General features: G+C 44.7%; 1 protein-coding gene across 1 annotated transcript in view; it reads left to right on the forward strand.

Annotated features, from left to right (window-relative positions):
- SLC6A5 (solute carrier family 6 member 5) overlaps positions 1-24,284 on the forward strand; it is a 142,653-nt gene that overhangs the window by 89,643 nt on the left and 28,726 nt on the right. Inside the window, exons 9-12 of the mRNA XM_088458953.1 lie at positions 6,559-6,683; positions 12,172-12,284; positions 12,966-13,097; positions 15,092-15,191. Of these exons, the coding sequence (XP_088315079.1) occupies positions 6,559-6,683; positions 12,172-12,284; positions 12,966-13,097; positions 15,092-15,191 (470 nt within the window). The remainder of the gene's footprint in view (positions 1-6,558; positions 6,684-12,171; positions 12,285-12,965; positions 13,098-15,091; positions 15,192-24,284) is intronic.

Consider the following 24,284-nt stretch of genomic DNA (forward strand, 5'->3'; position numbering starts at 1 on the left):
CCACTATAATACCAGTCCACTATAATACCAGTCCACTATAATGTCAGTCCACTATAACACCAGTCCACTATGCCAGTCCACTATAATTTCAGTCCACTATAATGTCAGTCCACTATAATGCCAGTCCACTATAATACCAGTCCACTATAATACCAGTACACTATAATGTCAGTCCACTATAATGCCAGTCCACTATAATACCAGTCCACTATAATACCAGTCCACTATAACACCAGTCCACTATGCCAGTCCACTATAATGTCTGTCCACTATAATGCCAGTCCACTATAATACCAGTCCACTATAATGCCAGTCCACTATAACGTCAGCCAAATATAACACCAGTCCACTATGCCAGTCCACTATAATGCCAGTCCACTATAATGCCAGTCCACTATAATACCCGTCCACTATAATACCAGTCCACTATAATGTCAGTCCACTATAATGCCAGTCCACTATAATACCAGTCCACTATAAGGCCAGTCCACTATAATACCAGTCCACTATAATACCAGTACACTATAATACCAGTCCACTATAACACCAGTCCACTATAACACCAGTCCACTATAATGTCAGTCCACTATAATGCCAGTCCACTATAATGCCAGTCCACTATAATACCAGTCCACTATAATGCCAGTCCACTATAATGCCAGTCCACTATAATACCAGTCCACTATAATACCAGTCCACTATAATGCCAGTCCACTATAATGTCAGTCCACTATAATGCCAGTCCACTATAATACCAGTCCACTATAATACCAGTACACTATAATATCAGTACACTATAATGCCAGTCCACTATAACGTCAGTCCACTATAACACCAGTCCACTATGCCAGTCCACTATAATGTCAGTCCACTATAATACCAGTCCACTATAATACCAGTCCACTATAATGCCAGTCCACTATAATGCCAGTACACTATAATACCAGTCCACTATAATGTCAGTCCACTATAACACCAGTCCACTATGTCAGTCCACTATAATGTCAGTCCACTATGCCAGTCCACTATAATGCCAGTCCACTATAAAACCAGTCCACTATAATGCCAGTCCACTATAATGCCAGTCCACTATAATGTCAGTCCACTATAATAACAGTCCACTATAATACCAGTCCACTATAATACCAGTACACTATAATACCAGTCCACTATAATGTCAGTCCACTATAACACCAGTCCACTATGCCAGTCCACTATAATTTCAGTCCACTATAATGCCAGTCCACTATAATGCCAGTCCACTATAATGTCAGTCCACTATAACACCAGTCCACTATGCCAGTCCACTATAATGTCAGTCCACTATAATGTCAGTCCACTATAATGCCAGTCCACTATAATACCAGTCCACTATAATGCCAGTCCACTATAATACCTGTCCACTATAATGTCAGTCCACTATAACACCTGTCCACTATGCCAGTCCACTATAATGTCAGTCCACTATAATGCCAGTCCACTATAATACCAGTCCACTATAATGCCAGTCCACTATAATGTCAGTCCACTATAATGCCAGTCCACTATAATATCAGTCCACTATAATACCAGTACACTATAATACCAGTCCACCATAATGTCAGTCCACTATAATGCCAGTCCATTATAATACCAGTCCACTATAATACCAGTCCACTATAATACCAGTCCACTATAATGTCAGTCCACTATAACACCAGTCCACTATGCCAGTCCACTATAATTTCAGTCCACTATAATGCCAGTCCACTATAATGCCAGTCCACTATAATGTTAGTCCACTATAACACCAGTCCACTATGCCAGTCTACTATAATGTCAGTCCACTATAATGCCAGTCCACTATAATACCAGTCCACTATAATGCCAGTCCACTATAATACCAGTCCACTATAATGCCAGTCCACTATAATGCCAGTCCACTATAATGTCAGTCCACTATAACACCAGTCCACTATGCCAGTCCACTATAATGTCAGTCCACTATAATGCCAGTCCACTATAATGCCAGTCCACTATAATGCCAGTCCACTATAATACCAGTCCACCATAATGTCAGTCCACTATAATGCCAGTCCACTATAATACCAGTCCACTAGAATACCAGTCCACTATAATGCCAGTCCACTATAATGCCAGTCCACTATAATACCCGTCCACTATAATACCAGTCCACTATAATGTCAGTCCACTATAATGCCAGTCCACTATAATACCAGTCCACTATAATGCCAGTCCACTATAATGCCAGTCCACTATAATACCAGTCCACTATAATACCAGTACACTATAACACCAGTCCACTATAACACCAGTCCACTATAACACCAGTCCACTATAATGTCAGTCCACTATAATGCCAGTCCACTATAATGCCAGTCCACTATAATGCCAGTCCACTATAATACCAGTCCACTATAATGCCAGTCCACTATAATGTTAGTCCACTATAATACCAGTCCACTATAATGCCAGTCCACTATAATGTCAGTCCACTATAATACCAGTCCACTATAATACCAGTCCACTATAATGCCAGTCCACTATAATACCAGTACACTATAATACCAGTCCACTATAATGTCAGTCCACTATAACACCAGTCCACTATGTCAGTCCACTATAATGTCAGTCCACTATAATGCCAGTCCACTATAATGCCAGTCCACTATAAAACCAGTCCACTATAATGCCAGTCCACTATAATGCCAGTCCACTATAATGTCAGTCCACTATAATAACAGTCCACTATAATACCAGTCCACTATAATACCAGTACACTATAATACCAGTCCACTATAATGTCAGTCCACTATAACACCAGTCCACTATGCCAGTCCACTATAATTTCAGTCCACTATAATGCCAGTCCACTATAATGCCAGTCCACTATAATGTCAGTCCACTATAACACCAGTCCACTATGCCAGTCCACTATAATGTCAGTCCACTATAATGTCAGTCCACTATAATGCCAGTCCACTATAATACCAGTACACTATAATGCCAGTCCACTATAATACCTGTCCACTATAATGTCAGTCCACTATAACACCTGTCCACTATGCCAGTCCACTATAATGCCAGTCCACTATAATGCCAGTCCACTATAATACCAGTCCACTATAATGCCAGTCCACTATAATGTCAGTCCACTATAATGCCAGTCCACTATAATATCAGTCCACTATAATACCAGTACACTATAATACCAGTCCACCATAATGTCAGTCCACTATAATGCCAGTCCACTATAATACCAGTCCACTATAATACCAGTCCACTATAATACCAGTCCACTATAATGTCAGTCCACTATAACACCAGTCCACTATGCCAGTCCACTATAATTTCAGTCCACTATAATGCCAGTCCACTATAATGCCAGTCCACTATAATGTCAGTCCACTATAACACCAGTCCACTATGCCAGTCCACTATAATGTCAGTCCACTATAATGCCAGTCCACTATAATACCAGTCCACTATAATGCCAGTCCACTATAATACCAGTCCACTATAATGCCAGTCCACTATAATACCAGTCCACTATAATGTCAGTCCACTATAACACCAGTCCACTATGCCAGTCCACTATAATGTCAGTCCACTATAATGCCAGTCCACTATAATGCCAGTCCACTATAATGCCAGTCCACTATAATACCAGTCCACCATAATGTCAGTCCACTATAATGCCAGTCCACTATAATACCAGTCCACTATAATACCAGTCCACTATAATGCCAGTCCACTATAATGCCAGTCCACTATAATACCCGTCCACTATAATACCAGTCCACTATAATGTCAGTCCACTATAATGCCAGTCCACTATAATACCAGTCCACTATAATGCCAGTCCACTATAATGCCAGTCCACTATAATACCAGTCCACTATAATACCAGTACACTATAACACCAGTCCACTATAACACCAGTCCACTATAACACCAGTCCACTATAATGTCAGTCCACTATAATGCCAGTCCACTATAATGCCAGTCCACTATAATGCCAGTCCACTATAATACCAGTCCACTATAATGCCAGTCCACTATAATACCAGTCCACTATAATGCCAGTCCACTATAATACCAGTCCACTATAATACCAGTCCACTATAATGTCCGTCCACTATAATGCCAGTCCACTATAATGCCAGTCCACTATAATACCAGTACACTATAATATCAGTACACTATAACGCCAGTCCACTATAACGTCAGTCCACTATAACACCAGTCCACTATGCCAGTCCACTATAATGTCAGTCCACTATAATACCAGTCCACTATAATACCAGTCCACTATAATGCCAGTCCACTATAATACCAGTCTACTATAATACCAGTCCACTATAATGTCAGTCCACTATAACACCAGTCCACTATGCCAGTCCACTATAATGTCAGTCCACTATAATGTCAGTCCACTATAATGCCAGTCCACTATAAAACCAGTCCACTATAATGCCAGTCCACTATAATACCAGTCCACTATAATGTCAGTCCACTATAACACCAGTCCACTATGCCAGTCCACTATAATTTCAGTCCACTATAATGCCAGTCCACTATAATGCCAGTCCACTATAATGTCAGTCCACTATAACACCAGTCCACTGTGCCAGTCCACTATAATGTCAGTCCACTATAATGCCAGTCCACTATAATACCAGTCCACTATAATGTCAGTCCACTATAATGCCAGTCCACTATAATACCAGTCCACTATAATACCAGTACACTATAATACCAGTCCACCATAATGTCAGTCCACTATAATGCCAGTCCACTATAATACCAGTCCACTATAACACCAGTCCACTATGCCAGTCCACTATAATGCCAGTCCTCTATAATACCAGTCCACTATAATGCCAGTCCACTATAACATCAGCCCACTATAACACCAGTCCACTATGCCAGTCCACTATAATGCCAGTCCACCATATTACCAGTCCACTATAATACCAGTCCACTATAATACCAGTCCACTCTAATGCCAGTCCACTATAATGCCAGTCCACTATAATACCCGTCCACTATAATACCAGTCCACTATAATGTCAGTCCACTATAATACCAGTCCACTATAATGCCTGTCCACTATAATACCAGTCCACTATAATACCAGTCCACTATAATACCAGTACACTATAATACCAGTCCACTATAATGTCAGTCCACTATAACACCAGTCCACTATGCCAGTCCACTATAATGTCAGTCCACTATAATGTCAGTCCACTATAATACCAGTCCACTATATTGTCAGTCCACTATAACACCAGTCCACTATGCCAGTCCACTATAATGCCAGTCCACTATAATGCCAGTCCACTATAATACCAGTCCACTATAATGCCAGTCCACTATAATGTCAGTCCACTATAATGCCAGTCCACTATAATACCAGTACGCTATAATACCAGTCCACTATAATACCAGTCCACTATAACACCAGTCCACTATGCCAGTCCACTATAATGTCAGTCCACTATAATGCCAGTCCACTATAATGCCAGTCCACTATAATGTCAGTCCACTATAACACCAGTCCACTATGCCAGTCCACTATAATGTCAGTCCACTATAATGCCAGTCCACTATAATACCAGTCCACTATAATGCCAGTCCACTATAATGCCAGTCCACTATAATACCAGTCCACTATAATACCAGTACACTATAATACCAGTCCACTATAATGTCAGTCCACTATAACACCAGTCCACTATAACACCAGTCCACTGTAATGTCAGTCCACTATAATGTCAGTCCACTATAATGCCAGTCCACTATAATGCCAGTCCACTATAATACCAGTCCACTATAATGCCAGTCCACTATAATGTCAGTCCACTATAATGCCAGTCCACTATAATACCAGTCCACTATAATACCAGTCCACTATAATACCAGTACACTATAATACCAGTCCACCATAATTTCAGTCCACTATAACACCAGTCCACTATAATGCCAGTCCACTATAATGCCAGTTCACTGGTGCCACAAAAGATGTTTCCTGCGTGCTTCATAATTAGGGATAATGAGCCCAACAACACAGGAGTCAAATAACAAGTGATATATTGTGTTTCCACCAAACTGTATCATTCAAAACAGAATATCTCTCAGAAAAGAGAGAGAACTGTGTATATATATATATATATATATATATATATATATATATAGTATATTATACAAATATTTCCACGGATTTCATTTCCAAAACCCCGCTCACCTTTCCATGCTGATTTGGACCTAATGTGGTCATATGAAACTATTTTCCATGGGCTTGAATGTAACAGGCGGCCCTGATGTATATTGATGATACTTTATTTGACAGCGGCTATAAAAGATGCTTCATTAAAGCGTTATAATATTTTCCATGGGCTACATACGCGCTGTAAATGGAACTCACTATAATAAGTGACACAACAAAGGTCATGTATTAAGAATTTGCAACGAATCGTCTTATTTGCAGATATATTAATGGGCTTACACTGACAAACTGCATGAATATATCACATACTGATCTCTCTGTCACAGGGATACGCTGATTGTCACCTGCACCAACAGCGCCACAAGTATCTTCGCTGGCTTCGTCATATTTTCTGTTATCGGCTTCATGGCGAATGAGCTGAAGGTGGACATTGATAAAGTTGCGGATCAAGGTACAAGAAATATTCATCTGGCCGGTCGTTTGGTCGATTTTATATAATATAACCGTATTGTAAGATTCACCAAAGTGTGCAATGTGATGTAAGGATGCTCACCAGGGGCGGGTACATGGGTGTAATACAAATGTAATATGTGTAGCAGCATCTACACCGGATGTTTATTATCCTCACGTTTTGCCAAATGCCGCATTGTTCATATCTGCATGTTATACAGATAATATTCACATATGTTATATGGAAATCCTGCCCTAATGTAATCTACAAAGTACAGTTATATGTGGTTTTGAATGGAAGAACACTGCCACCTAGTGATAGTAATTTGTAATGCAGCCTCTGTAAACTGGACATTGTTTTGGACACTGATCTCTTTCTGTTTCTGGAATTAGTTCATAGGCAAACGCAGGGGGGGTTTCCATCTGCCTGGAAACCCCCCTCCCCAGCACACACATGACCACAGTAGAAATAGTAATATAATAGAATTTTTATAGTGTTGCATGTTCTTCCCAGTATCACAAATGAAATAATTAGCACCAACTGTGGACCTTTTAATATGTATCAGACAGTAATAAATAACCTGTGCACCAACTAGGAGATCTGGAAAACATGCACTATTATGGATGCACTGCTATAAAGCCAAATATGTACATATTAGGGGTGTGCACCGGACACTTTTCGTGTTTTGTGTTTTGGTTTTGGATCTGGATCTTTCTTCGTGTTTTGGATCTGGATTGGTTTTGCCAAAACCACCCTTCCGTGTTTTGGGTTCTGGGTTTTGTGTTTTGGATCTGGATTTTTTCTTAAAAAATAAAAAAAAAACGCTAAAATCACATAAATGGGCCTTTTTTTGTTCCTACGCTATTAATAACCCCAATAACATTAATTTCCACTCATTTCCACTCTATTCTGAACACCTCACACCTCACAATATTGTTTTTAGGCCAAAAGGTTGTACCGAGGAAGCTGGATGACTATGCTAAGCGACACAAGGGGGCGGCACAAACACGTGGCCCATCTAGGAGTGGCACTGCAGTGGCAGACAGGAAGCCAATCAGCGTTATGGTGCCCATTTGCATGTAGCACGAACCCGGGAGATCCATGCTACATGCATCTGTGTGATTGGCACAGAGCAATGACAGGTCCGTGAGACCCATCTGTGCTGCTGTGGTAAAAAAAAAAAAAAAAAACCTGTGTAAAAAAAGAAAAAAATGGCGTGCACCCCCCCAAAAAAGAGCAACCAGCCCCGGGCATTAGTAACCCAGTGCTGGGTGTGCTTAAATACAGGGGACAAACGACGTAGGGGTCCCCTGTACTTAAGCACAACCAGCACCGGGCTAGTCAGAACCAGCGCTGGTTGCCAAAATACGGGGGACAAACGACGTAGGGGTCCCCTGTATTCTGCGCAACCAGCTCTGGGCTCTGATCCGGTCCTGGTTCTGGAAATATAGGGGACAAAAAATGAGTAGGGTTCCCCTGTATGTTCCAGAACCAGCACTGGACTTTTTCTAGCGGGGGGCTGATGCCACAGCCAGGGGAGCCCTTTCACCGGGCCCCCCAGCCGCAGCATCAACCCTGACCGCTAGTCAGCCCAGGCCGGGGATCCCTGGAGAGCTGGGGACCCCCCCAATAAAGGGGTCACCCTCTCCAGGGCACCCCAGGCCCAGGCTGATAGCCCGGGGCTATCCCCGCCACCCCTGGTGGCGGTGGGTGGCGGGTTGATTGTGTGGTGTGGTGTAAATAAAGAATATCAAACATTGTCTTTACAAGTAGAACTGCAAGTCCCAGCTAGCCTGCCCCGCATGCTGGTACTTGGAGAACCACAAGTACCAGCATGCAGGGCATTAAGGGCCCACTAGTACCTGTAGTTCACCTGTAAAAAAAATGTTTAAAAAAACACAGGACACACACACCGTGACAGTATAAGTTTATTAAACATACATACACACACACACATGTACACATACTCACCTATGTAACCTGTAGCATCGGTCCACTTGTCCGGTAAAGTATCCCTAGGGGACCTGTGAAAAAAAACATACTCACCATCTCCTATGCGAGGTTCTGTCCTCTTCGTTCCAAAGTAGGCATCCCCGGACTTGGCAAAAAAAAAAAACGAAAACGCGATCCACGAACTTAGTACCGTTCTATAGAACGGTACTTCCCGAATGAGAGCTTAGCGGCGGGGTATCACCATGGAAACCCCGCTGCTAAGCGTTCATTGGCTGAGAGAGGTCATCTCCCGTCTCTCAGCCAATGAACGGCTCCCTCCATTGTAGTCAATGGTGGGAACCGCAGGGTAAACTTTAATAACCTTGCGGCTCCCACCATTGACTACAATGGAGGGAGCCGTTCATTGGCTGAGAGACGGGAGATGACCTCTCTCAGCCAATGAACGCTTAGCAGCGGGGTTTCCATGGTGATACCCCGCCGCTAAGCTCTCATTCGGGAAGTACCGTTCTATAGAACGGTACTAAGTTCTATAGAACGGTACTAAGTTCGTGGATCGCGTTTTCGTTTTTTTTTTTTGCCAAGTCCGGGGATGCCTACTTTGGAACGAAGAGGACAGAACCTCGCATAGGAGATGGTGAGTATGTTTTTTTTCACAGGTCCCCTAGGGATACTTTACCGGACAAGTGGACCGATGCTACAGGTTACATAGGTGAGTATGTGTACATGTGTGTGTGTGTATGTATGTTTAATAAACTTATACTGTCACAGTGTGTGTGTCCTGTGTTTTTTTTAAACATTTTTTTACAGGTGAACTACAGGTACTAGTGGGCCCTTAATGCCCTGCATGCTGGTACTTGTGGTTCTCCAAGTACCAGCATGCAGGGCAGGCTTGCTGGGACTTGCAGTTCTACTTGTAAAGACAATGTTTGATATTCTTTATTTACACCACACCACACAATCAACCCGCCACCCACCACCACCAGGGGTGGCGGGGATAGCCCCGGGCTATCAGCCTGGGCCTGGGGTGCCCTGGAGAGGGTGACCCCTTTATTGGGGGGGTCCCCAGCTCTCCAGGGATCCCCGGCCTGGGCTGACTAGCGGTCAGGGCTGATGCTGCGGCTGGGGGGCCCGGTGAAAGGGCTCCCCTGGCTGTGGCATCAGCCCCCCGCTAGAAAAAGTCCAGTGCTGGTTCTGGAACATACAGGGGAACCCTACTCATTTTTTTCCCCTGTATTTCCAGAACCAGGACCGGATCAGAGCCCAGAGCTGGTTGCGCAGAATACGGGGGACCCCTACGTCGTTTGTCCCCCGTATTTTGGCAACCAGCTCTGGTTCTGACTAGCCCAGTGCCGGTTGTGTTTAAGTACAGGGGACCCCTATGTCGTTTGTCCCCTGTATTTAAGCACACCCAGCACTGGGTCACTAATGCCCGGGGCTGGTTGCTCTTTTTTTGGGGGGGGGGCACGCCATTTTTTTCTCTTTTTACACAGGTTTTTTTTTTTTTATTTACCACAGCAGCACAGACGGGTCTCACGGACCCGTTAGTGCTCTGTGTCAATGACACAGATGCAAGTAGCACGGATCTCCTGGTCCGTGCGTGCATCTGTGTCATTGAAATACACAGCAGCACAGACGGGTCTCACTGACCCATCTGTGCTCTGTGTCACTGTCAATCACACAGATGCATGTAGCACGGATCTCACGAGTCCGTGCTACATGCAAATGAGCACCATAATGCTGATTGGCTGAGAGCCGTGACAGACGGCTCTGTCAGCCAATCAGCACTTTGCCCATTAAAGGCAAAGGCATTTTTTTTTAAATGGCCGCTCGAGGCAAAACCTCGAGATCCGACAGCAGATCTCGAGGTTTTGCCTCGGGAGAGGGATCCGGGGCAGACAGGGAGATCCGAGCTTGGGCTCGGATCACCCCGGATCCCCGAAGTTCGGGTGGGTTCGGTTCTCAGGGAACCGAACCCGCTCATCCCTAGTACATATATGTCCAGGGCAGTGCTAGGTTCTTCTGCTACTCCTACAGGATCCCAGACTTGCTCCAATAGTCTGGAATGGTGCCCACATCTAAAATATAAACATTCAGCTCACGCAGGATGGCCCTACTGCCGCAGCTGCCGCATCTAATGGCTTATTGTGATCACTGGTCCTGTATATGCTGGAATTACGATACACAATACACTTTGTATGATGCTTATTAAAACTGGTTGAGTACTAATTCTGCCCTCTTCATGGACTGGCCACACTCGCTCTAAAATCAAGCATTTGGAAACCCCCCCTCTAGAAATTCTACGTCTGCCACTGTAGTTATAAATTATAAGAATTAGAAATTACACCAAATAAAAGTATGCCAGTCGCTGCGTCACCCTGAGAGTACTGTATGTAACAGTGCTGCTGATAATGAAACAATTCACATTATTACGTCAGAATATTGCCCGATCACAGCACCTTATAGATTGCCCTGTGGTGGGAGGTTTGGTAAAGGTCTTGACTGAGGTCAGTATATCAGGAAATGATACTGTATATCTCCCAGGGTTTACGTTTTCGGTCACTCCTCCTCCAAACTTGCATTATACCCATGACTGCATTAGGAGTAAGTTATGTCACATTAGGGGCTTAGGCACATGACAGTGGGTTATGGAGGGCCATCAGGAGGGGGCCACTGAATTGTTGCTGCATTGCAGCCATCGGAACATGTCTTGGGATGGCATGTAGCCTCTCAAGGTAACTATTGGATGATTTAACCGTCAATGGTATTCCAGTAGGCACGAACAATTAGCGGCTGAAGTTTGTGCATGCCTGAAGGAACCTCGCTACCAACATAGAGGTTCTCCTGCTTGGTGCACACCCAGGAATGATGTCAGAAGCCATCGGAAAGAAGCATGCGATGAGGGCAACCATCCCTATTCCCAGCATCGAATCTATATCAGATCAGAAACATCGATGGATGCCAACTATTAATATCCAATGGCCATCCCAGCAGTGGGCATGAGCTACCTCTGGTGTACCCTCTTACCATGGCCATGTAACCCCTCATCATTACGAGTGTGGTCATAACTCCCAACTTCCCAGGTTCTCACTGGTCAGTGGGACAGTGGCCCTTTCTGAAGGCAGAGCCCAATTAAGGCTGTCCTAGGCAGGATACTGGTACGTAACCACATCCCCCCTGTGTTTGGGGTGGAACAAAACCACATACAAACTAGTTTGAGTAACGTGGGACCCTTCCGGCTGACTGAGCCCTAAGCAGGAGCCTCTATTACCTAATGGATAATCAGGCAGTATCCGGTCACTGAGCCTCCTGTTGGGCGATCCTGGAATGGGGTGAGGGATAATAGGGAGTCATGTCTATAAGAATGCTGGGAAATCACCGTCCGTTTCTGATATACTGAAAGGAATGTAAATAACAAATTACTAAAGAAATATGTATTTAAATAAAATTACTTTGTTTCCAGGTGACCATATGCCAGCAGGGATAGATCAGGGCGTTTACTAACATTCGCTGACGACCTCTCTGCGCTTCTCCCCAGGTCCTGGCATCGCTTTTGTAGTGTACCCGGAGGCGCTCACCAGGCTCCCACTTTCTCCATTTTGGGCTATAATATTCTTCCTGATGCTTCTGACTCTAGGACTGGACACCATGGTAAGGTTATATATACATTGTTATCCCTCATTGTCCTGTGACCGCCTGTAAATACACCTTGCCTAACCCTGCACGCCCACTTACATGGCTGACGCGTTTTACCTGCATGGTGGTTACGCGTCGTGTGCATGGGGTGCGGTGCATGACTCTCCATGCATTCATTCCTTCAGTCCTCATACATACAGTATGATCCATACAACAATCCATGCAGTCAGCTTACATATATCATGGAGCCACAATGCAGGAAACACGCTTCACACGTGTAACAGATGTTATAGCAAATTCCATATCTCCTCCTGGTGTACAGAAGTTATTACTTCTCTATAAACGTTGATCCATTTCCCACAGAGGGTGGAGTTGGCCGTGTTGTGGGCTAAACCAATAGTCAGTCTTGGAGCTAATGACATCACAGAGGCACGAGGCACCGCCACAGTGATGGGGATAACAGAACAAGTTTTGTGGCAGTAAAAGTACAGCTGGGACGCGTCCTAATGCTTTGCATGGGGGAGGACGGCTGTGGCTGGTGAGGCCTGGCTTGTCCTCCTTTGATAAATATACCCCAGGGTTTTCCTCACTTGGTCAGGACTCTCCCTGAGGGTGACCTGTAATATCCTCGTATCTCACAGTAAGGGCTGCATTATCACACATATAATCTTATTGTTCTCCTTCCTTCGTCCTCAGTTTGCTACGATAGAGACGATAGTGACGTCTGTCTCCGATGAGTTCCCCAAGTACCTGAGGACTCACAAAGCCATCTTCACCTTAGTGTGCTGCCTGGCTTTCTTCATCATGGGATTCCCAATGATCACCCAGGTCAGTGCTGGATTCACGCATCAAATGTTTATTCTATGTTCAGGTACTAACACGGCAGCAGGAACGTACGGCGATAGCTATAGGGAGGGTCGCTAGGCCCCGCCCTTGTACTGGCAGACATTGTGCTGATGACAAGCTTCCTGTGACATCACCTGACCATAGACCATATACTGCACTCTATAGGTGACCACATTACATGACACTGACTGGTCCTGATCTCCTGGAGTTTTGGTAATGGGAAGCTCTGTCATGAATGACTGATACCGGGGTCCATTTATGAAGCAGTGATGACCCCTTTCTCTGGCTCGTATTCCCGCTTCCCCCCTATATATATGACGCAGATAAAGCACTCATTCCTCTTGTGTCCCCTCTTATTTCGGTGGTGACCACATCCCTATAGACGTCTATGGGGACTGTGGGCCTGATTCAGAGCCGTTCGTAAGCGGCCGCTCGTTCGCTCCGAGCGATGTTCGCACATCTGCGCATGCGTATGGGTTTTAGTACGCATGCGCGAACCTGTCAGTACGGTCGAAAATCGTGTGCTCGCAAAATAGCGAATGCCTGCTAATTTGAGTGACAGGAGGAGGCGTATGTGGGTGGTAACAGGGGAAGGTGCTTGAAAACGGGGAGTGGAGATCCGAACGCAGGCGTGCCTAACGGTCAAAACGGGGGTTTTAAGGGTGTGCATAATTAACAAAGCAGCGTCATCGACCACGTCACTTGGTTGTCTTTTAGCCAGAACTGCTCGCATAATTGCGGTAGGAAAATGCAACCACAAGAATAGCGAGCAGTTCATTCGCCTTTCGATGTACTCGATTAATCTAATAAATAGCGGAGATGACGTATGATGCGAGTGGCCAGGGGGCGTTTTAAAAAAAAAACGTCCGCATGTTTTGTTCGCTCGTTCAGACATAGAGGCGTCAACAGACCGCAAAGAGCGAGCGCTCAATTTAAATAGCCAGCCCCTTTTTCTGGACGAGCGAGCGCAAATAGCGTCCGGCTCTGAATCAGGCCCTGTGTTTCACGCTGTATTTAGCAGGCGGTGGAAAGCTTTGTTTTCCGCTTCTAGGCGACACAATCTTACAATGGCGTTACCCCATACTCCTCAGTGCGGCTTTGCAGCGTCCCCTCCTGGCCATGTCACTTTGCGCCTGCACATATTGGAGCTGACTCTGGGTAGCTGTATTTGTGGGTAGTCGCGGAAGCCGGATCTACTACCTTATGCTAATTTCTGTAGGGCTAATGCGGGGATCCGTGCGGCCTTAAGTGGGAATCCGCACTGCATACTGTTTTCCTGTCCGCAGCCACGAGCGTCATCAGTATTGGTACCAGCCCCATGTTAGGCGCAAGAGATCCGCCATAAGATCTCAGAATAGCGCAAAACTCTAGCAACACGCCCATGACACTCCCACAGTCACGCGCAATCACATGGTCGCCGCCCTGAAACGCACACGTCACGGAAAGGCAGATCCGTCCCACTCAGAATTGCCGAATATATGCAAAAAAGTTGCGTCTGCGCATGCGCTGTACGCTAGAACTCGCTATTTGCATCTTCACTGGGAGCGTTACGCTGCCAGCGAGGGTGGCAATACTTCCATATAGCAGCCGGGTGTCCGCCCCGGACCGATAGCTGGATAATGAGAAACATTACGTGTTGTGGCGAGATGGAACGGTAACTTTTGTGGGGACATCGAGGTTATTAATAACTGCGCCCCGCCGTGAATTAGTAAATAGCTGGGCCATTATGTTACATTACAATTTAGCACAAATATTAATGCTGGAGAGTAATAATTGTTATTCTCGCACTAATCACACAGAATGTAAAAGGTGTTTCCTGAATTTTCAGTCCAGATTTTTCTTATTAAAGTAACAGATCTTTACCTTCATTATAAACCGATGGCGTAAAATCAGCTGAAAGTTTGCGCTAAATTTGCATTCTTCGACGATTGTAATAAAATATAAGTGAATTCTTTGGCGCTATTTCCCCTGCACAGGGCGGGATATACATGCTGCAGCTGGTGGACACTTACGCCGCCTCGTACTCGCTAGTTATTATCGCCATCTTCGAGCTGGTCGGGATTTCCTATGTGTACGGTACGGAAATGAAATTATCTAACAATTCATTTGACGTAATCTTGTTTTGCTAGAGATGATCATGTTCTATATCTATAGAAAGATTCATTTTATCATAAGTTATTCTGTAGTTATTGTGGCCGAACATTCTTCTATATCTACCTACAGCCATATATGTACTGTCCCTGTGTACCCCCATACATATGTCTCTGTGTACCTCCATATATCTATTGTCTGTGTACCCCCATACATATGTCTCTGTGTACCTCCATATATCTATTGTCTGTGTACCCCCATACATAGATCTGTGTACCCCATACATATGTCCCTGTGTACCCCATACATATGTCTCTGTGTACCCCCATATATCTACTGTCTGTGTACCTCCATACATAGGTCTGTGTACCCCATACATATGTCCCTGTGTACCCCATACATATGTCTCTGTGTACCCCATATATCTATTGTCTGTGTACCCCCATACATAGGTCTCTGTGTAACCATATATCTATTGTCTGTGTACCCCCATACATAGGTCTCTGTGTACCCCATATATCTATTGTCTGTGTACCCCCATACATAGGTCTCTGTGTAACCATATATCTAATATATGTGTGTACCGCATGCATCTAATGTCTGTTTACCCCCATACTGTACATATGTCTCTGTGTACCCCGTACATCTAATATCTGTGTACCACCATACATATGTCTATGTGTACCCCCCTATTGGTCTGTGTACCCCCATACATAGCTCTCTGTGTACCCCATACGTCTAATATCTGTGAGTGCCCCATACATCTAATGTATGTGTACCCCCATACATGTCTCTGTGTACCCCCATACATATGTCTCTGTGTACCCCCATACATATGACTCTGTGTGCCCCCATACATGGTCTGTGTACCCCCATACATAGCTCTCTGTGTACGCCATACATCTAGTGTCTGTGTACCCCCATACATGACTCTGTGTGCCCACATACATATGTCTCTGTGTACCCCATACATCTAGTGTCTGTGTACCCCCATACATGACTCTGTGTACTCCCATACATGACTCTGTGTACCCCCATACATATGACTCTGTGTACCCCCATAAATGGTCTCTGTACCCCCATACATAGCTCTCTGTGTACCCACATACATATGTCTCTGTGTACCCCATACATCTAGTGCCTGTGTACCCCCATACATGACTCTGTGTACCCCCATACATATGACTCTGTGTACCCCCATACATGGTCTGTGTACCCCCATACATAGCTCTCTGTGTACCACATACATCTAGTGTCTGTGAGCATCACATAAATCTAATGCCTGTGTACCCCCATACTTATGTCTCTGTGTACCCCATACATGACTCTGTGTACTCCCATGCATAGCTCTATGTGTATTCCCGTACATATGTCTCTATGTACCCCCGTACATAGGTATCTGTGTACACCCATATATATGTATCTATGCACCCCCATATATATATATCTGAATACTCCCATACATCTAATAACTGTGTGCACCCCTGTACATATGTATGTGTACCCCATGCATCTGTCTGTGTATCTCCACTCATATGTTTCTATGTACCTCCATTTATATGACTCTGTGTACCCCTATACATAGCTCTGTGTATCCCCCATACATATGACTCTCTGTACCCCCATACATAGGTATCTGCGTACATGGTTCTCCGTGTACCCCATATATGTATATAATACAGCACCAGGACATTCTCTGACAGACCAACACTGAGTGAACCATTGATGTTTAGAAGCTATTGTGCCTTGACAAAGGTCCATATTGGACCGAAACGTTGGCAAATGATGTTGGTTTAATCATTAAATACTGAATAATCTTGCTGAAAATCTGGAGAGTGTTTTTTCTTCTTTCTTGAAGAAGCTAGATTATTATCTATGGGAACCTCTATATGAATTTCCCTAAAAACACCCCAGTATTTTGAACATTACAAATTGAGAGTGCCGGACTACCTATATGTATATATATATATATATACTGTATAATGTCTGTGTACCCCCATACATAGGTCTCTGTGTACCCTATACATCTAACGTCTCTGTTTCCCGGCATGCTAATCACACGGTCCCTATTCTAGGTCAGTCATCCCTACACCAGCAGGAGGCGCTAATATGGAGCAGGGCTGATAGGAGAGGGGCAGACCAGGGCCCATTGTGCTGGTAGCATGGTGCCTGCCCTTTCTATCTGCCCCTCTCCTGGGTAAATCTGGAGCCAGGAGACTATTAGTGGACCGGTCCTGTCTGTATTTTCTGACTGACACATGATGTTGTGCGGTGCTGACTCAGGGGCCTCAGGCCTGTACATACTGTATACTGTGTATATTCCCCTGTAATACCCTAATAAGGGCCACTATTTGGCTGGGAGGGGGGATTACACTTCCTACACCCATCGGGGCATCTCTAAGTATAGCAGGAAGCAGCCGGTCTGCCTGGGAAATAGCTGCTGGTTTAGGTTTACGATCATCACTTCTGCTAAAGACGGAATAATGTTCTGTTTACTGTTCCCAAAAGGAGAATGAAAGCGATGATAACACATATGTGTAGTAACCGCGCAAAGCATCAGACCACTCGCCAGGAGACCCTACAAAAGCAGATTTATGCCGATTAATCCCACATTACATGATTGCAGAGAAGCCATTAGGAGGAGATTGTCCCTCTCTTTATAATCAGGAGGTAGTATGGCTGTAAGTAGAGACATTACGTCCTGTGAGAGTAACGGGATAATGTATACTCAGGAGGCCGCCATCGCTGTCCTGGATCGCCCCCTAGTGGTAGATTAATGCCTGGCTGCATCCAAAAACTAACCTGTAAAGGCCTAGTAACCAGTAGAGCAGTGGTGGGGGAACAGGGGTAAAAATTAAATTCCTGGGGGTAATGGACGGACAGCCGGGCATGCATATGAATCATTATATAATATAGAATATTTCATATGCATGCAGGGCTGTGCCGCAGGGAGGCTCTAAGTCGGACGCCCGCTGAGATGTTATTACCAGAAGGCGCCCGGTTCCTTCCCTGCAGCGCCGCGTTAGCCGGAGGCTGGAGTTCTCTTCTGAACTCCAGCTTCCGCCTCTCTCCATGCGCACTATGGGAGAGACGTCATGACGTATCTCCCATAGTTCTGAGCCCGAGTAGCAGCCGGGCGGACAGGACGGCGGCGGATGCAGGAGCGGGGATTAAGGTAAGTGTTTTTTTTTTTTTTTTGTACAAGCAGCAGTACAGGGGCACTATATGGGGGCACTACTACAGAGGCATTATATGGGGGCACTACTACAGGGGCATTATATGGGGGCACTACTACAGGGGCACCTCTCTGTACCCCCATACATCTAATGACTGTGTACCTCCCTACATCTGAGACCTCTATGTACCCCAATACATCTAATGAATGGGTACCCCCTACATCTGACACCTCTCTGTACCCCCATACATCTAATGACTGTGTACCCCTACATCTGACACCTCTCTGTACCCCATACATCTAATGACTGTGTACCCCTACATCTGACACCTCTCTGTACCCCATACATCTAATGACTGTGTACCCCTACATCTGACACCTCTCTGTACTCCAATATATATAATGTCTGGGTACCCCTTACATCTTCCACCTCTCTGAATCCCCATACATATATATATAATGATTGGGTGCCTCCTTACATCTGACACCTCTCTGTACCCCCATACATATACATCTGACACATCTCTGTACCCCAATACATATAATGACAGGGAGCAACCTCTCTGTACCCCAATACATATAATGACTGTGTACCCCCACTACATTGTCCACCAATCTGTAGCCCCATACATATAATGACTGGGTGCATCCTCTCTGTGCCCCAATACATATAATGTCTGGGTACCCCAATACATATAATGTCTGGGTACCCCAATACATATAATGTCTGGGTACCCCTTAAATCTTCCATCTCTCTGTACCCAATACATATAATGACTGGGGACCCCCCTACATTGTCCACGTCTCTGGACCCAATACATATATTGACAGAGTACCCCATACATCTGGAACATCTCTGTTCCCCAATACATATAATGACTGGGTACCCCCTACATCGGCGACATCTCTATACCCCAATACATATAATGAATGGATATCCCCTACATCAGCCACCTCTCTGTACCAAATACATAAAATGACGGGGTACCCCCCTACATCAGCCACCTCTCTGTACCCCAATACATATAATGACTGGGTACCCCCCTACATCGGCCACCTCTCTGTACCCCAATACATTAGGATATATAACCATTGCTGTACATGGGAAACATTAAGCTATATAACCATTGCTGTACATGGGATACATTAGGCTATATAACCATTGCTGTACATGGGATACATTGGGCTATATAACCATTGCTGTACATGGGATACATTAGGCTATATAACCATTGCTGCACATGGGATACATTGGGCTCTATAACCATTGCTGTACATGGGATACATTAGGCTATATAACCATTGCTGTACATGGGAAACATTAGGCTATATAACCATTGCTGTACATGGGATACATTGGGCTATATAACCATTGCTGCACATGGGATACATTGGGCTATATAACCATTGCTGTACATGGGATACATTAGGCTATATAACCATTGCTGTACATGGGAAACATTAGGCTATATAACCATTGCTGTACATGGGATACATTGGGCTATATAACCATTGCTGTACATGGGATACATTAGGCTATATAACCATTGCTGTACATGGGAAACATTAGACTATATAACCATTGCTGCACATGGGATACATTGGGCTATATAAACAATGCTGTATATGGGATACATTAGGCTATATAACCATTGATGCACATGGGATACATTAGGCTATATAACCATTGCTGTACATGGTATACATTAGGCTATTTAACCATTGCTGTACATGGTATACATTAGGCTATATAACCATTGCTGTACATGGGATACATTAGGCTATATAACCATTGCTGCACATGGGATACATTGGGCTATATAACCATTGCTGCACATGGGATACATTAGGCTATATAACCATTGCTGTACATGGGATACATTGGGCTATATAACCATGGCTGCACATGGGATACATTAGGCTATATAACCATTGCTGTACATGGGATACATTAGGCTATATAACCATTGCTGTACATGGGATACATTAGGCTATATAACCATTGCTGTACATGGGATACATTAGGCTATATAACCATTGCCGTACATGGGATACATTAGGCTATATAACCATTGCCGCACATGGGATACATTAGGCTATATAACCATTGCCGCACATGGGATACATTAGGCTATATAACCATTGCTGTACATGGGATACATTAGGCTATATAACCATTGCTGTACATGGGATACATTAGGCTATATAACCATTGCCGTACATGGGATACATTAGGCTATATAACCATTGCTGCACATGGGATACATTGGGCAATATAACCATTGCTGTACATGGTATACATTAGGCTATATAACCATTGCTGTACATGGGATACATTAGGCTATATAACCATTGCTGTACATGGGATACATTAGGCTATATAACCATTGCTGCACATGGTATACATTAGGCTATTTAACCATTGCTGTACATGGGATACATTAGGCTATATAACCACTGCCGTACATGGGATACATTAGGCTATATAACCATTGCCGTACATGGGATACATTAGGCTATATAACCATTGCTGCACATGGGATACATTAGGCTATATAACCATTGCTGCACATGGTATACATTAGGCTATTTAACCATTGCTGTACATGGGATACATTAGGCTATATAACCACTGCCGTACATGGGATACATTAGGCTATATAACCATTGCTGTACATGGGATACATTAGGCTATATAACCATTGCTGCACATGGGATACATTAGGCTATATAACCATTGCTGCACATGGGATACATTAGGCTATATAACCAATGCTGTACATGGGATACATTAGGCTATATAACCATTGCTGTACATGGGATACATTAGGCTATATAACCATTGCCGTACATGGGATACATTAGGCTATATAACCATTGCCGCACATGGGATACATTAGGCTATATAACCATTGCCGCACATGGGATACATTAGGCTATATAACCATTGCTGTACATGGGATACATTAGGCTATATAACCATTGCTGTACATGGGATACATTAGGCTATATGACCATTGCCGTACATGGGATACATTAGGCTATATAACCATTGCTGTACATGGGATACATTGGGCTATATAACCATTGCTGTACATGGTATACATTAGACTATATAACCATTGCTGTACATGGGATACATTAGGCTATATAACCATTGCTGTACATGGGATACATTAGGCTATATAACCATTGCTGCACATGGTATACATTAGGCTATTTAACCATTGCTGTACATGGGATACATTAGGCTATATAACCATTGCTGTACATGGGATACATTGGGCTATATAACCATTGCTGTACATGGGATACATTAGGCTATATAACCAATGCAGCACATGGGATACATTAGGCTATATAACCATTGCTGCACATGGGATACATTGGGCTATATAACCATTGCTGCACATGGGATACATTGGGCTATATAACCATTGCTGTACATGGGATACATTAGGCTATATAACCATTGCTGTACATGGGATACATTAGGCTATATAACCATTGCTGTACATGGGATACATTGGGCTATATAACCATTGCTGCACATGGGATACATTGGGCTATATAACGATAGCTGTACATGGGATACATTGGGCTATATAACCATTGCTGTCCAAGGGATACATTAGGCTATATAACCATTGCTGCACATTGGATACATTAGGCTATATAACCATTGCCGTCCATGGGATACATTAAGCTATATAACCATTGCCGCACATGGGATACATTGGGCTATATAACCATTGCTGTACATGGGATACATTAGGCTATATAACCATTGCTGCACATGGGATACATTGGGCTATATAACCATTGCTGCACAAGGGATACACTGGGCTATATAACCATTGCTGTACATGGGATACATTAGGCTATATAACCATTGCTGTACATGGGATACATTGGGCTATATAACCAATGCTGTACATGGGACACATTGGGCTATATAACCATTGCTGTACATGGGATACATTAGGCTATATAACCATTGCCGCACATGGGATACATTAGGCTATATAACCATTGCCGCATATGGGATACATTAGGCTATATAACCATTGCTGCACATGGGATACATTAGGCTATATAACCATTGCCGCACATGGGATACATTAGGCTATATAACCATTGCTGCACATGGGATACATTAGGCTATATAACCATTGCCGCACATGGGATACTTTAGGCTATATAACCATTGCTGCACATGGGATACATTAGGCTATATAACCATTGCTGCACATGGGATACATTAGGCTATATAACCATTGCTGCACATGGGATAGATTAGGCTATATAACCATTGCCGCACATGCTGTATAGGACCCACGGTAGCAGCACCGGCTGAACCCAAAGGGGAGGAGATGATGGTATCAGTGAGGGAGGGAAAAGGAGAAACAGGGTCCTACCCATGAGAGTACACTCTATAGGGGTGGGACAGACATACAGGGGAGACACAGATGGGTGAGACAGTGAGTGAGGAGCATAGAGCGGTGGGTTAGGAAGAGAGATTACACTCTATAGGGGAGGGACAGACAGACAGGGGTGACACAGAGTGGAGAGACAGTGAGTGAGGAGCATAGAGCGGTGGGTTAGGATGAGAGCTTACACTCTATAGGGGAGGGATAAACAGACAGGGGTCACACAGAGGGGAGAGACAGTGAGTGAGGAGCATAGAGCGGTGGGTTAGGATGAGAGCTTACACTCTATAGGGGAGGGGCAGACAGACAGGGGTGACACAGCGGGGATAGACAGTGAGTGAGGAGCATAGAGCGGTGGGTTAGGATGAGAGATTAAACTCTATAGATGAGGGGCAGACAGACAGGGGTGACACAGTTGGGAGAGACAGTGAGTGAGGAACATAGAGCGGTGGGTTAGGATGAGAGCTTACACTCTATAGGGGAGGGACAGACAGACAGGAGTGACACAGAGGGGATAGACAGTGAGTGAGGAGCATAGAGTGGTGGGTTAGGATGAGAGCTTAAACTCTATAGGAGACGGGCAGATAGACAGGTGACACACAGAGGGGAGAGACAGTGAGTGAGGAGGATAGAGCGGTTTGTTAGGATGAGAGTAAACTCTATAGGGGTGGGACAGACATACAGGGGTGGGACAGAGGGGGGAGACAGTGAGTGAGGAGCATAGAGCGGTGGATTAGGATGAGAGATTACACTCTATACGGGAGAGGCAGACAGACAGGGGTGACAACGAGGAGAGAGACAGTGAGTGAGGAGAATAGAGCGGTGGGTTAGAATAAGAGATTACACCCTATAGGGGAGGGGCAGACAGACCGGGTGACACAGAGGGGAGAGACAGTGAGTGAGGAGCATAGAGCAGTGGGTTAGGATGAGAGATTACACTCTATAGGGGAGGGGCAGACAAACGGGTGACACAGAGGGGAGAGACAGTGAGTGAGGAGCAAAGAGCGGCGGGTTAGGATGAGAGCTTACACTCTATAGGGGAGGGGCAGACATACAGGGGTGACACAGAGGGGAGAGACAGTGAGTGAGGAGCATAGAGTGGTAGGTTAGGATGAGAGATTACACTCTATAGGGGAGGGACAGACATACAGGGGTGTCACAGAGGGGAGAGACAGTGAGTGAGGAGCATAGAGCGGAGGGTTATGATGAGTGATTACACTCTATAGGGTAGGAGCAGACAGATAGGGTTGACACAGAGGGGAGAGACAGTGAGTGAGGAGTACAGAGCGGTAGGTTAGGATGAAAGCTTACACTCTATAGGGAGAGACAGACAGGGGTGACACAGGGAGAGACAGTGAGTGAGGAGCATAGAGCAGTGGGTTAGGATGAGAGCTTACACTATAGGGGAGAGGCAGACAGACAGGTGACAAAGAGGAGAGAGACAGTGAGTGAGGAGCATAGAGTGATGGGTTA

Source organism: Taudactylus pleione, unplaced genomic scaffold (assembly GCF_031769625.1).
Source record: "Taudactylus pleione unplaced genomic scaffold, aTauple2 ptg000875l, whole genome shotgun sequence".
NCBI classification, from domain to species: Eukaryota; Metazoa; Chordata; class Amphibia; order Anura; family Myobatrachidae; genus Taudactylus; species Taudactylus pleione.